At 38.6% G+C, this 16,437-nt stretch overlaps 1 protein-coding gene across 1 annotated transcript in view; it reads left to right on the top strand.

Annotated features, from left to right (window-relative positions):
* Nucleotides 1-16,437, top strand: part of LOC139708606 (AP-3 complex subunit beta-2-like) — a 55,320-nt gene that overhangs the window by 16,220 nt on the left and 22,663 nt on the right. The window contains exons 3-13 of the mRNA XM_071620546.1: nt 1,781-1,856; nt 4,582-4,656; nt 6,114-6,209; nt 6,854-7,014; nt 9,499-9,565; nt 10,126-10,308; nt 11,068-11,232; nt 12,214-12,311; nt 12,952-13,141; nt 13,532-13,664; nt 15,206-15,315. Of these exons, the coding sequence (XP_071476647.1) occupies nt 1,781-1,856; nt 4,582-4,656; nt 6,114-6,209; nt 6,854-7,014; nt 9,499-9,565; nt 10,126-10,308; nt 11,068-11,232; nt 12,214-12,311; nt 12,952-13,141; nt 13,532-13,664; nt 15,206-15,315 (1,354 nt within the window). The remainder of the gene's footprint in view (nt 1-1,780; nt 1,857-4,581; nt 4,657-6,113; nt 6,210-6,853; nt 7,015-9,498; nt 9,566-10,125; nt 10,309-11,067; nt 11,233-12,213; nt 12,312-12,951; nt 13,142-13,531; nt 13,665-15,205; nt 15,316-16,437) is intronic.

A 16,437-nucleotide genomic window follows, 5' to 3' on the forward strand; every position in this document is an offset into this window, starting at 1 on the left:
CAATATATTTACAACTTCAATTTCAGTAGAAATCTAGCTGCTGCTGCAGCTGTAACAGTTGGGAACAGCCACAAACAGACAAATTCATGTAACGTTTGGCCTTGGCCCAATGATACAATGTGATTACTTGTCTAGAGTAAGTTAGTGAGTATTAAAATATATTATTCTCAGCTTGGCCCACATGATCTTCATGCAGATTTCAAATAGTAGCATAGAAACTCTAATAGACACAGACCCGGCCTAGAGTGAGTGTATCTCGGGCACTACTGTAGCATTTGCTGTGCTTCACTGCCACATGCACATGAGAACACTCATTTATAAAGCTATTTGATTTGAGTGATCATGCATGATTTCGATCCTTTCTAGTCTAGGTAGCTGTTCATGACTCTAGACTTTAGAGCTCTAACCGTTAGTATCAATACAGCATAATGGTACTGTAGTACACGTCATGATAGATAAATGCCCATAAAGCAAGTACATAGCCCATTAATTCAACCATAAAGAGAGGTTGATAAACGCTGTCCAAAATTTGACCGCTGGCTTCATGTAGAAACCTGTGGTTGATGCTTTTGCGTGTGGTCAAATTTTGGCACAGGAGGTGGAACCTTGGTACGGGATAATAGTAGATCTCGAGATGTTCATTAATACCTTAAGATGGCAGTTATGCAAATTTCCTTTCAATTTACAGCAGCTAAACTGTGTGATGTGATATAAAAACATACAAATAAACAGATTCCAAGGAACCTAGCACTGATACTATGGAAACCTAGCCTACCAACATAACTGCTTTCCCAGTATTTTCTGCTTCTGGATGGAGGTAGCTGCAGCTGTTTGCCCCTTCCTTCGAGGTCCTCAAAACTGACTTTCAATTGTTGCCTTCCTTTTATTTTGTGTTTGAATTTTGTGTGTTTCTTTTTTTCTTGCACCTTAGTCCAGTCTTCGTTTATATCTGTACATGTCAGTGTGGTTGATATGTATTTGTGGGTTCCCACTAAAGTACACCTCCGCACAAGTGCTATGAAATATTAATAGTAGGACTATATTTTTCTAAGATGGATACATTTCAACAGAAGGAGGAGGAGGAGGAGGAGGAGAAGAAGAAGAAAAAGAAGAAGAAGAAGAAGGAGAAATTATGTGATACATAGCTTTGGCTGTTGTGATATTGTGTGAAAAATCGATGTGATATGCGTACATTATGTATTGATTTGGTCGATCCAACACTTTGCAATGATCAGCTATAACTCAGAAAATTTGAATGATATGACTGAGGTTTGATTGTGATGGCCATCCAACTGATATTTTGCAAAGCTGCATTACATGCTACATGTATCTGTTGAAAACATGGACAATGGAAGCTGTGTATAGGGCAGGGCAAAGTGATCATCTTGTATTGATTTAGAACACTCAATCATGTATTTAAAAACAAGCTGGTAAAATACTGGAATTGCTGAGATATCCAAAACAAAGTGATCCTACATGTAATAAAAGGTGGGACCAACCTTTTATTAGGAGTGCTTTGTTTTACTTTATTTTGGATATCTCAGCCATATCAAAAACAATTTTCATCGAATAAACTCTGAATTCCTCTTCGCATGTGCTTTTTAACTTTTTTTCTACAGTGGTTTCTAAGTATCTCACAAAAAGTTAAAAGCTAAATTTTCACCTCAACCAATACTATAAAGTGGTCTGATAATATCTATTTTGTATCTAGAAAGTCTTAAGCAGAATTTAAATGTACTTTTCTGAGCTGCATGTGTGAACTTTCTTCTTTGTTTTCCAGACATGAGGACCTCAAATCCATGTTGGATGGAAACAAAGATGGTCTGAAACTGGAAGCCATGAAGCGAATTATTGGGGTAAGTGCTATATTTCTAATTGCAAGATGTTAGAGTGCCTCACACAGGAGGAGAGAAACATCACTTTTTGTACATCTGTAAGTCTGTGAAGCTTTTTGTCACAGTGTACTTTTTTTTAACTCTAAATAGTGATTGTTATCATTATATTATTATCACTTTAAAAAAAAAAACATTTATAGATGTTGTGTAATAATCTGTTTTCCATGTGCAAGACAGCTGTTTAAATGTCTGTATGCTCTTTGTACAATTGTAGGTCTGGACTCAAAACACACATTTCCATTGCTTAGAACACACCTAACACAGAATATTTTACTAAATGAAAACATTTTGACAAACTTTGATAGAAATGAAAAAAAAGAAATGTGGACAACTAATCTACTCTTTAAAATTATGAACAAGTACCATGGTAATGGTCACTTGAATGAACCCAGCACAAAGTTTTCCACTTTTTAAAACTATATTTACTGTATATACCCATAAATGTCCATTTAACCAATACACATTGTGCACTTGATCTGACATACAGTATGTCCCAAAAAAAATTACAATGGGGCCCTTCGCAATGATATCTTTAAAAATAGTGAATCAATCTAAATACAAATTCAGGGTATGAAACTATAACTCATTGCCCACATCTTACAGAAAATCCCATTCGATTTGCTTCAGTGGTCAAAGAGAAATGAGAAATTTTGTAGAGGATGTCGGGAATCTCTTCCGTCCAAATTCTGTCTATTATTCACACACAAGAGCATTGAATTGCTAAAATTGGAAGAATGAGACTCATGACATGCTTTACAACAATCCACATTTCTCTGTGACCGCTTAACCAAATTGAATGGGGTTTTCTGCAAAATAGAACTAAGATGTTATATTTTAAGATCCTGAAGTAGCACTTAGACAGGTCGATCATATTGGGTGTTATCAATTCGAAAATCTAATTGTAATTTTTGGGGCGACTTACTGCAGTATGTCCTCAAAAAAATACAATCAGATTTTCGCATTGATTACACCCAATATGATTAATTCTTTTAAATGCTACTTCAGGGTCTTAAAATATAACATTTTAGCTCTATTTTGCAGAAAACCCCATTTAATTTGGTTAAGCGGTCAAAGAGAAATGTGGATTGTTGTAAAGCATGTCATGAGTCTGATTCTTCCAATTTTAGCAATTCAATGCTTTTGTGTGTGAATAATAGACAGAATTTGGATGGAAGAGATTCCCAACATCCTCTACAAAATTCCTCATTTCTCTTTGACCGCTAAAGCAAATCGAATGGGATTTTCTGTAGGATGTGGGCAATGAGTTATAGTTTCATACCCTGAATTTATATTTAGATTGATTCACTATTTTTAAAGATGTCATTGCAGAGGGCCCCGTTGTAATTTTTTGGGGGACATACGGTAGTACCATTCATGTGAATATCATAGGGTGTAAATTAATCAACGTTCATTGTATAATTTCACAGCATGTTTATTGAGATGTGTACATGTAGAGTACAGTATTTTGTAGATCAGTGAGGTAATATCTGTACTACAGGGCATTTCCTCTGTGTCGTGGTAGAACAGGAACACAATGCGATCACTTCCTTACTAGTGGATACGGCAGGTTCATGTGTAGTTGTAGTAGTGCCAGGTGATCACCAGGGACAGTTTGTACATCACACGTTTATGTATAATGTACTATGCATTAGGCGATCTGTTACATTTTCATTTGTTCTCACTGGTAAATGTATAAAAGAATAAGGGGAAACACAGAAAATAGTCATTGTGACAATAAAATGAACACACTGCTTGTCATCCAATTCAGGATGAAACATTGTGATTTTGACAATTTTTAAATATATATACTCTTGTTTGAAATCCTTGAGAATATACCTTAGTTGTACATTGCAAGTTTCTTCTGAAACAGAAAAAATGTTGTTGACATCATATTGAGGATATGATTTTGGCACATGATGACACAGTCATGGGATTAGGATATCTATCTCTATGGTGATCTCTATTTAGAAGTCATGGTGGGTGACTCTCTCACAACATTCAAATGGCCATAAAGTCTCATAGTACCGGTATTTGTTCTTTGCCTAGTCTTTATTGCTCCGTCACCCTTGTTAGAACTATCGCTTCTAATAGTTAAGTGATCCTTGTTCATCACACTGTACACTCTCCTACTGAGTCACAAACATCAATGCAGTCTAGTGAGCTGCACATTTTTTAGCAGAAAATAATGGAAAGTCCTATAAAATAATCCCATAAGAAGGGCCCTGTAGTAGTACTGAGTACGGCGTACTTGCACATGTACAGTACATCATGTATGTTTGCATTCCTATTAGCTACCGTGATTTAATGATATACAGCAGGAGCGCTGCAGTTGACCCAAATTGATCATTACAGCTAATTTACCACTGATTGAGGTTAGCACTGCTCTGACCGAGCCAAGGAGTATTGGCAGATGTATCTCTTATCAGGTTTTTCTTAATCTTATACATTATGTCACAATTTCGGTCTTCTGGCATTACCTAATCCAATTATGGAAATGATTCCTTCCTTGCATTAAGAAGATCTGTGAAACTGGATTACACATCCCAGTCGCAATTTAGATTATAGTGTGAACTATTCCTGTGATTTGACAGTGTCAAATGAACAAAAAAGGTGTCTGCAACTCAACTGAAAATTTTTAGTGGAAATGATCTCTTATTGTCTCTGTTTCTTATTTTGTGTCATGCAGATGATAGCCAAGGGAAAGGATGCTTCAGATCTCTTTGCTGCTGTTGTCAAGAACGTGGTCTCCAAGAACATAGAGGTACAAACCTTTAAGGTTTTACATTTGTTATCCATCAATCCATCCTCATATCTGGGTGATATAATATGAAACCTCTTAACCTGGTAGCTCTGTACACTCTGCCATCATGTTACTGTATGTACGCACGCCATCAACAAATTACTTTATAGTATCAACATTAGTCTGTGTTGGTGTAATATTGTGACCTGATTAAAGGTTGATTTCATACCATACATGTATATGAACAGCTTAGTTCCTCAGTGTCACAGCATTAAAATGGAGAAACTCAACAAAACTTAGTGCATTACACAAGAGTACTATTACACGTACCTCAGGAAATTCCTTTACAAACACGAGAGTCAGAGAATCAAAGTCTGATTTATGATTTTTAACCACAGATGAAATGAAACTGAATAGATGAACCATGTCTGTTGAAATCATAAAGTCAACTTTGTGATTTCTTCTTTAAGTGTTGTATTTCTTTGCCTCTACTGTCTCAAACTGGCCAGTATTTAATGCATTATTCTCTAAGTTTGTAATGTGAATAGTACTATGTATAACAAAGAAGTACATTAGTGTGCAATATTCTGAAACACATAGCCTACTGGTGTTTGCTATACATAGTGCTGTAAATGTTAGGAATTGAATACAGTTGAACATCTCGTATCCGGACAAGTCGGGACCGGGGCTCATCCGGATAAGGGATTTGGCCGGATACGGGAGACTCAATGCTTTATACATGTACATAGACATACACATGTACTGATGTAGCCCATTGTAGTACCACATGTAGTAATGTGTATACTGTCACCTTTTCATTGTTACATTTGGGGATGTTTGGGGATGTTGAAATGTCTGGAGGTAAGCAATTTGAAAGGAAATTTGATGTAATGTATGTTAATCATGTTGGAAGTACACTCATGTGTGTTTGGGTAGGAGTTGTCAAGGAGTTGGGAATCCCCCTTTCCTCCCGTAATTATTTTTAAAAAAAAATCACGGTGAGATTGCGTCCGTATAATAGAGAGATCTGGATAAAGGGAGGCCGGATAAGAGAGGTTCAACTGTATATGAATATCAAACAATGATTTGCAATAGATTTGGTTTAACCAGACATTCAGCATTTGTGTTAGATGCCCCATCGATGTAAGAACACTGTCCTCAATATACTGCCCTTGCAATGCTGATATGAGGGAATACATTACTGTATATTTGCACATTTGAAAATTTCTTTTGTATCTAGAATCCTGAAATATTTATGGCATGGAATAGAAAGTAAGGTATTTCTTGTTCCTGTGATGTCATAAGAAAAAGGGATGTACATTTTGAGGAATTTAGTGGAAAGCAGCTTGTTTGAATCCTCATCTACAGTAGTTTCCTTGCTGTTCTCGCTGCCTCTTGTAGTCAACAAAGCAGTCAATTATATCTGAATTTATCTTTGTATACTCACTGATGTAATGACCCATGTCATCCTCCCACAGATCAAGAAGCTTGTATACGTTTATCTGGTACGATATGCTGAGGAGCAGCAGGACCTGGCGTTGCTTTCTATCAGCACTTTCCAGAAAGGACTGAAGGTGAGGAACAGGTCTCAACACTTTTGTAATCATTTTTGGCAGAACCAGCAAAGGAGGAAAAGAAGTTAGTTTTAAGTCGTGCTTTGGTCCCACCTTTGATAGATATACAATTGTTTGCTGCTGTTCAACCTAGAAGTCAACGGCAGTGTGACAAAATCATTTGTAGCTCACAGCAAAACTTGTTCATCATTTCTAAATGTTGCATAAATCACCTTTACCAGCATCAGTGATATCAAGGGCTTGTTTCAGAGCATGGTGAAATAGAAATCATTGAGAAAATAAATCTTTCTTTACCAAATTCTGTCAAAGAGGATATTTTCACCAGAGTAATATTTTGTGCTTTGCCAGCTATTTATGACAAATTTGGTATTTTTTAAATCTTGTGGAATCAAAATATAAATAGTACTCGATATAACAAGCAAAAACATTTGTGTGATTTTATTTTCACACTATTTTCATGTTGTGCAGAATGAGAAAATATTTCTACACCACACAGATTTCCACTTTTACAGTTTATCCCTTTCGATATTGGCTCAAACGTGTTTCTTCAAAGCACAGTATTGAAAGAGTGAAACAGATACATTACATGAAGAGTCTATTAAACATGAGAGATGGCAATACCACATGTTTTGCCCCGTACACAGGACCCGAATCAGCTGATCCGAGCATCAGCTCTGCGTGTGTTGTCCAGCATCCGAGTACACATGATCGTTCCCATCATGATGCTGGCCATTAAGGAGAGCGTCAACGACATGTCACCCTATGTCAGGAAGACGGCCGCCCACGCCATACCCAAGCTCTACAAGTGAGTAGCCTGTTGTTATCTCACACTTGCTCCAGCTACAATTTAGCTCTTCCAGTGTGTGCACTTTCTTCTAGGGGGGCAAGGGGCATGGCTTTCCCAGCATTGCTTTATTTTTGTCGAGCCCACTGGAGGTGCGGGGAGACTAAGAAATCACCTGCGGCGTCTGTCCGTCTGCCGTCCGTCCGTCCGTCCATCCCTCGTCCTGGGGAGTTGAAGTTCATCACAAGGTCAAAGGTCACAGACAGGGGTCAACGAACTTTTGGGGCCCAACGTTAAGTTTTTACAGCGCGTTTCGATTATGACTCATAACTTTTGATCCCTATGTCCGTTTGTAAACAAACTTGGCTGGTAAATGTCCCTTGGGGAGTTGAAGGTCACCACAAGGTCAAAGGTCATAGGTGGGGTCAATGAACTTCCGGGAGTTAGAAAAATATTAATTTCCTTTATGTGAATTGGCGAGACACATTTTGGCACTTGCCTTGTGTAGTTAACTCTGAACGTGCCATGGTCGCCAATCGGCGACTAACAAGAGCGAGAAAAGCATTGATCATTTAAGTTCTTGTGGTACGGTAATGTGTTGCACAAAGAAACTGCCAATGATATGTAGTGGTAGCTGATTAGCATAGCCATCGTTTCCACTAAAAATATGAGCATGCTTACGATGGACAATTTTGAGTAAATACATGATTTTTCAGCTAGATGTATTTTTTTCGTGTCGGGAAAATCCGCAGCGATCGCACCCACTGCGAGATGTGTATGGATCAGAAGTCTCATTGGTAAACCACACGTGTGTATGCTATTGAATCTGTGTGTATTGTCAATGCGGTTCCAGTTGCATTGCTCCGCTTGGATGCTGTCCTGCGGGAAGCTGCTTTGATTTTGTCCCTCAAAGAGGGTCAGCTTTCGTTTGTCCGTCAAGTCTTTCATCCTTTTGTTTTGGTGAACGTCACTAATCGTCCCCACCCTAGCATAGGAATTGCGTGCGGACAAAGACCTGCCGATTTCAATAGAGTACCCCCCACCCGCGGTCCGCTTAGACAAAAGAAGGATTAGTAGGCTCTTCCTTCTCAAGTGGACAAAAGACACTCTTCCAGGGCCCGGGACAATTAGTTTAGTTTCCAATACAGGATCTGGGACTAAAGGACTCAGATTGGGAATGAATTACTGAGGCAGAAAGAGAAATTGCTAAGACAAAATAAAGTGCTAGTATCTTTGTAATCATACAATTCTAGAAGACAATTTTGTTATCATTTGAAAGAGGAGATGTTGCTCTAAAACTTTCTCACAGAGTCAAGGCAGCATTTTATTGAAGAAAAACACGACTAACTCTTTTTTTCCATACAACACAAAAATTTCTAATATTTTTTTTGGATGTATCATTTATTTCTGCAATATTTCAGGTTCATATAGATATTATGACAAACTGACTACATGACACGAAAGAACAAACATTTCTTGATATATGTTGTGTAGAACTGTGTAGAACTCAATTCAAAACAGTCAATAGTTTCAGAGATATGGCGGTTTTAAATGTCATTGTCAGTCCAGTTTTGAAACATTCTGGCATTAGGTAAAAACCTCTGGCACGTTAGGGGTTTTGGGCCTGGCACATTAAGAGTTAACCAATTGAAATATCTCAGTCAAGATGGATACATTTAATACTGGTAAATCGTCTTGTCTCATTGGTGAGACTTTTTTGGAGGTGCCATGGCTGAGTGGATAAGAGCGCACGTCTCTGAATGGCATGAGCGTGATTTTGGTTTTTGGGTTTGATCCCCACGGAGCCTGACACATTTGCCCTTTAGCAAGGCACTTTATCCACATTGCTGCTCTCCACCCACTACCCAGGAGTATAAATGGGTACCTTGAAGAATGAGTGTTGATCAGCATACATGTGCTCGCCTGTAAGATGGCGACTGACTGGAATGCTCTCCAGGGAGTGGAGAGTGAGCAATATCAGTGCTGGCAGGAAATATTGTATCTAGAGACCAGGGGGTGTTTCATGAAGCTGTTTGTAGAGGTACTAACAACTTATGAGCTACTGGTGATCAGTTGTGATGTGCTATACTTACTAGAATTTCAATAATTCGGCACAAGAACTGATCACCAGTCGCTCGTAAGTCGTTCGTAACTTTACAAACAGCTTTTAAATATGAAACAGGGCCCAGAGTAATAATAGCATGTATGCGCTTTGAGCACCCTACAGAGTGAATTAATAGCGCAATATAAATTCATATTATTATTATTAAGGCTGATTATTGCAGATAACTTTTGACTTATTTTCCTCATAGATCAGTGAAAGGGTGTACATTGTATGTACTTTGAATTTTAGTATTAACGTAGTGTGTGTTTGTGAGTTTACGAAAGTAAAAAGCACTTTACCTTGTCTGTCTCTCTGGCTACAAAGCTACAATTTTTGGATACGTTCATCACACAATATTTGGGATTTTTGTGTTGCTTGCTTTGTTCTTTGCTTGTTTATAGTTTGGATCCAGAGCAGAAGGAGCAGCTTGTAGAAGTCATCGAGAAACTCCTGGCTGACAAGACTACAGTAAGTTCTTGAGTGCACCAACTTGTTGGTACATTTTTTTTTACTGCCTCATTGTTACTATCTGATTAATTGTGATGTATGCTCAGTTTTGTGTGTGTTCATAGACTTTTTTAAGGCAGTTTGGTTCATATTTCTGTCTGCCTGTTTGTTCTTTCCTTTGTAACTAGATCTCGTACAGTAACTAGAATCGAGGTCTAGTTTACAAGGCCTAGTCATGGAATAACTAGAATTTTGACAAACTTCAAGATATACTGAAACTTTGAAATGGAATAAAGTTCATAGGACGTACAATGTATGAAATTCTTGATTTTCAATGTTAACAATTTACAGTAACTAGAGAAAATTTGACTGAAATTACTTTTTTTTTTCCAGCCTAGTATGACTGGATTATGGTTGTCTGTCATTGACAAACCACATTTTTGGGGAAGTTCGTTGTGTTCTTACCTCAGTCATAAACACAGATGTGAGATGGATGTTTAGAACAACATGTCAAGTTTTTCCATAAATCTTTGAAAAAAAAATAGTAAAGCATGCATTTTGAATGTTATTTTGTTTGGCAGCTTGTCGCTGGCAGCGTTGTCATGGCTTTCGAAGAGGTGTGTCCGGAGAGGATTGACCTGATCCACAAAAACTTCCGCAAGCTCTGCAATCTGCTGATTGATGTGGAGGAGTGGGGCCAGGTGGTCATCATCAACATGCTGACCAGATACTCCCGCACGCAGTTCCTTGACCCCAACAAAGCTGTGAGTGTCCGTGCCATTTGCCTCTTCCTAGTTGCAGCTCTTTTTGAGCTGCCGAGCCTTGCTGAGTCCGTAGGAGACCTCCTAAAAACTCCAATAGCTCTTTGTATCTGGATAAAAGAATATAAATACCCCCATATTTTTGGAATTAAATATGCCCATAGAGATGCATGTTGCATGCAAATATCTCACAGATTGTACGTGGGAATCTTACTGATTATGATGGGTGAATTCTTAGCAGCTCTGCATTTCTAACATGAGAGGTGAAAAAAACCCCTACATTCTGGGTTCTGTAGAAAGGCTATGATGATTTCACAGTCTTGCAGGGTATGGGGTACATTTGGATGGGTCATGTTTGTTGTGTGGGTTTATAGAGAGGTGCATAGGACACTTTCTTGTTTGGGAAACTGATTGCTGTACAGATCCATTGTGATGTCCTTCATCGGTGTACAGTGCATTTATTCCATTTGATGAGTTTTGTTGTACAGTAGATACACTTAGAGATATATCCTACCACCTGAGAGTCAAGGGTATACAGAAATTCACCTCTCACCCTTTCCCCTTTCAATGAACTCACCTATGACTCTGAATTTTGTGAATTTTCTTTTAATCCTTTTAATATGCCAGGAGCTTTGGACAGTGTGTACAGAGCTGTGGGTCTTTCTGTGCCAATTACCACTCAAAGCACGCAGAGGATTTATCATGTTCAATGAAATGACTTGGTAACTCAATCATATTTTGTTTGCCCCCCCCCCCCCTTAGGATGTTATTCAGGAGCAATCTGAGCGCTCTTTCTACGGGTCAGAGCACAGCGACGAGGACGAGGAAGAGAAAGAGACGGAGCAGAAGAAGCCGTACATCATGGACTCCGACCACCGACTTCTTCTACGCAGCGTCAAACCTCTCCTTCAGAGTAGGAATGCATCGGTAAGAGCTCCCAAAGTGCCCCTGTCCATTACCATTGACCGCCGTGATAGGTTTGCCTTAAATGTCTCCAGCCAATATTATCCCAAATCACATCATGAAAGTGGACACTTTCATTGAATGTATATTACAGTAGAGTCACCTTGTGCTAGATACTATGTGAACAGTGTAGTGTTGACAGTAGCAGTTAGGTAAGCAATGCAGTGTTGCAACTGATTAAGAACTGATTGAAGCAGTACATTGATATTTGTGTGTGTGTGTGTGTGTGTGTGTGTGTGTGTGTCCCCGTTTAAAAGATTTATGAAAGCAGTCAATATTTTGTTATTCTAAAGAGAAAAATGAAACAGGCCTACTATTAGCTTACAACTCAAATATTTTCTGCCTGTTTTAATGGCAACCCCTATACATGCCTCATTGGGACCAAATGGAATTTAAAGTAACACTGTCAATTCTTACATGCTAAAGGTAATGGACTGAAATCACACATGAGCTAGATAGGCATTACACTCCCAGACACAGGGGCAATCAGTTAATCATGCTGTGGTATATTTCATCCATTATCAAACTCATGACCAAACTGGAGGCAAACTTCTGTAAGTGTAGCATAAAGAGACATGGATGAAATGCCCTGCAATACAATAAGAATACAGAGATGACACATAAGGGGTTCCGTGTGTGGAGCATTGCATCAGATAATGTACTGTCCTTGATCAGCATCACATCGACGGGCACATGTTTAATGTTAGAGATGAAAATCATCAAAATTATGCCACACCTGCAGAATCTTTGATATTTTTGAATCATGGACTGTCATTTTATATGAAAAAAAAAAAACAGCAACTACTAAAATTGTAAGTAAGTATGCAACATTGCAGCCTGGCATTTTTCCATCTTTAGTATCTGTTTGATGTGAAATCCTCCTTATTCAGTATTCAGCAACAGGATTTGCCTGTCACAGATGCCATGTTTTTGTTTCATGTGCAGGTTGTAATGGCTGTGGCCCAACTTTACCATCACATTGCCCCCAAGAATGAAGTGGGCCTCATTGCCAAGCCTCTGGTACGACTGCTCAGGAGTCACAGGTAAATATGACCCCTGCCTTTTAAAAGAGACAATATTCCATAGGCTGTCACCAAAATGTGTCCAAATCTACTTGTTTTCAATCAGTAATGAATAGCCAAAAATAGGAACATTGAATGAGTCATGTGAGTGTCAAACAGATGTGACTCTCTTTCAACTGCATTGGTGTTTTTAAACTCTTTCAAGAGCACATAATATTATGTGTGGTTAGTATGATATGTTTCCAATAGACATTTTAACCCTACCTTATGGCCCTATAAGATGAAAATAATGGTTTAGATTATAGCCCTCAGTGCAAAACAAGAAGAGGATGATGTAAAGTGGAATTGAACTCTCCTTTGTGATGTCCCGTCTGGTTTCAATGTAAGGACAATCACTATGTCTTAGCGTGACAATTGCTCATTACAACAGACACATTACTGCAGGCAACTAGAAAATGTTGTTAGTATTCAATGCAGGTGAAGGAAATAAATCACAATCTTTTAAACCCAAAAGGGAAAAGTTTATGCTGACTGTATATCTTCTGATTTTGAGCAGACACTTATAACAGTGGTATGCCAATACCATTTGCACACTTCAGATGCAGTGTGATGGGATAAAATGAGATGAAATTAAAAAAAAGAAATGTTGTGATCGTTCCAGGGAAGTGCAGTCTGTGGTGCTGAGCAACGTCGCCACCATGAGCGCTAACCGCCGCGGCATGTTTGAGCCCTTCCTCAAGAGCTTCTTCGTGCGGTCGAGCGACGCGACCCACATCCGACTCCTGAAGTTAGAGATCATGACCAATATAGCGAGTGGCACCAGCATCTCTACCATCCTCAAAGAGCTGCAGGTTAGTTTGAAAGGCTCATCAAAACATTTAGCAAATAAGCAATAAATTTCATCACAAAATTTGTCATTAATTTTTGTTGTTTTATTGGCGAGGAGGTGTTTTGTGAAGTCTGGAAGACGCTTGCTTTTTAAGTTGAAATCTTAAGTCGGTCTGACATTATTTCTATGAAGTGTTTAGACTAAAAAGCAATGTTTAGTTGTGAGGATTTTCAGGATCGAGTACAAAGTTTTAGTGAAGAGTTTTATGTTCCCTCAAGAAAAAAAAAATGGCCAGCAAAACATCAAGTGAAAAATATATATAGTAATATATGATATATAAATATTTTTCAATTCAATTACTGTTGCCTCTTCTGAAAAATGAAGTATTGTTGCATCTCCTGTCTGCCCACAGACGTATGTGACAAGCTCAGACAAGGAGTTTGTGGCTGCTACGATTCAAGCCATCGGCCGCTGTGCCAGCAATATTGAGGAGGTGACAGAGTCATGCATGAATGGTCTCATGGGGCTCATGTCAAATCGTGATGGTGAGAGAATTTTTTTTTTTAATCTCCAAGAAGAAAGTAGACATTTCTCATTTTGCAGTGTGTGATATTTTCCCTCTTCTAGAGTGTTTTATGTCCTGTTGAATTTGCTGTGGATTAATCTATGTCCATGTGATGAGTGCAGCTACACTCGTACGCACGTTTTGGTTGGCCAAGATATACCCATACAAGAACCTTATGTGATAATTGTTTCTCAAAAAGTTATTTGCCAAAATAGGTGTATTTAGAAAAAATACTAAAACATGATCTGTATTACCATTAGTTATCAGAGTTGGTTTTATGGCATTTGGTATTAAAACTGAAGCACAATGATTTGTCTTTGCAGTAGATGGTAAGATTTCAAATACAAATAGAAAAGGATCAAGAAAAAATGGTTTTGAAAAAACAATTTCTCCTGTTTAGCAGTGACCCAACACACAACCAAATTTTGCAAGAGTTTTTCTGAATGCATACATTTGACTCATACAGGATTTAACTTCAGCTCTATTTCTGACCATACAAAACAGTTTTAAAAATAGATGTCTTTACAGTATGATTTTTACTTGGATTATATGTGACCCTGCGTCACAAAACCAACAGGAAGTCGCCAGACATGGATTTTGAGTTGAGAGCAGATTCTGAAAGAGCAGACTTTAAGCTTTAAAATATTATATATAACTCAATTCAAATGGACTCTCCTAACCTATCCTCATATTGGAAAGAACGCACACACTCTGGAAAGTGTAAACTGAGAAAAGAGGCTCTCAAGTACAGGGTCTATTCAAGCTCTTTATCTTTTATACCAAGCTGTGCAAGCTGTGCAATGATTGGAACAAAGAATAGGATATAAACCAAATGGAGCAACAACAATGAAGCGATTAAGAGATTAAGCTGAAATTGAGCATGCTTTATGAACACATTTTGTAGATAATTAATGCTAACTTTCAAAGCAGTAGCATCATCGTTTCCAAAGTTATTATAGTCTGAAGAGAAGAGCATGGACAAGTTTTTTAAGAAATGAAAAGGGAACTTTATAAGACACACCTAATTGCACAATTCCACCAAAAAGTGTTAGAGAAAAACGGCTTGAAACACAATTTCCTGTTCGTTTTATGATCCCAAACTTTAGTATAATGTAGAGAGAGACTTTTTGTTTGTTTTGTGATGCACGGTCACATATAATGTAGATAGCTTTCCACAGACCCCCCCCCAAAAAAAAAAAAAAAAAAAGGACTACATTTGTTTATAAAAATTGATTGGGTAGATTTACAATGTACTCTAAAAGTGGAAATTTTCACGGTGTGGAAATTTTGCACACCTCGTGCAACCACAAGCTAGCGTGAAAATAAAGGCACACAAATATTTTTGCATGCCATATGTTCCAGTAGTTAATGTCCTGATTCCGCAAAATTAAAAAACACCTGAAATTCATCTTACCTGGCCGAGCATAAAAAATTACTCGCACGAAAATACCCACTTGTACAGTATGTCTTGAATTGCCCTATGATAACAAGGATGTACTGTATTTCTGTGCTGAATTTCAGAGGCCGTGGTGGCGGAGAGTGTGGTGGTCATTCGCAAGCTACTCCAGATGAACCCCACAGGTCATAAAGAAATCATCCGTCACATGGCCAAGCTGGCTGATGCCATCACTGTAAGCAAAGGACTTTTCCTTGTTGTGTCTTGGATGTATGAGTGATTCTGTGCGTGCGCCTGTGTATGTGCTTGCACCTGTGTATGTGCTTGGGTGTCTGTGTGTGTCTGCGTATACATATGCATGCTTGTGTGTGTGCATGCCTGTATGACAATCTATTATTACTTGTAGAGCTTTAAAGCCACTGTTTGCCATTAAAGGGGTAATCAAAAAATGTTTGAATTATCACATTTGATGCATATGTATAGTTTATTTGTATCACAAAACATCCTACCATATTATAATTTGCAATAAAGTAATAAATGTAAGGAGATATCACTAATTTTCTTGATAAACCATAACTGTAGACGGTTCATACTAGAAACGATTGAATAAAAGTATTGTTCACATTTTGTCTATTATTTTGCAATACTTCACATCGATTATACTGATCAACATTTATAGCTCACCTGAGCCAAAGGCTCAAGTGAGCTATTGCGATCGCCCTTCGTCCGGCGTCCGGCGTGCGTCGTGCGTCGTCCGTCGTCCGTCGTCCGTCGTCCGTCGTGCGTAAACTTTTTACATTTTCATCTTCTTCTTGAAAACCCCAAGACTGATTTTCATCAAACTTGGCAGGTAGCATCCCTAGGGGGTTAGGAACTCAATTTGTTAAAATGGGCACCATGCCCCACCCAGGGGGCCCCCAGGGGGGCCCAAACTCCCCAAAATTAAGGAATCTGTAAAAATCTTCTTCTCTAGAACCAGAAGTGATAGAGCTAAGTTAATACTATGAGTTGGTACATTGATGGCTGTAGTTTCAAGTTTGTTCATGGCAGAATCAGGGGTGCCCCCCTTGGGACCCAGGGGAGAGGGGTGGTGAGGGGTCCTAATGGGGCCTAAATTGTACATTTTCATCTTCTTCTTGAGAACCCCATGACCCATTTTCACCAAACTTGGCAGGTAGCATCCTTAGGGGGTTAGGAACTCAATTTGTTAAAATGGGCACCATGCCCCACCCACGGGGCCCCCAGGGGACCCAAACCCCCCAAAATGAAGGAATCTTTTAAAATCTTCTCTAGAATCAGAAGTTATAGAGCTAAGATAATACTATGAGTGAGTACATTAATGACTGTAGTTTGAAGT

This window comes from Diadema antillarum, unplaced genomic scaffold (assembly GCF_040938485.1).
Source record: "Diadema antillarum isolate AM-2024a unplaced genomic scaffold, OU_Dant_1.0 seq00001354_RagTag, whole genome shotgun sequence".
NCBI lineage: Eukaryota > Metazoa > Echinodermata > Echinoidea > Diadematoida > Diadematidae > Diadema > Diadema antillarum.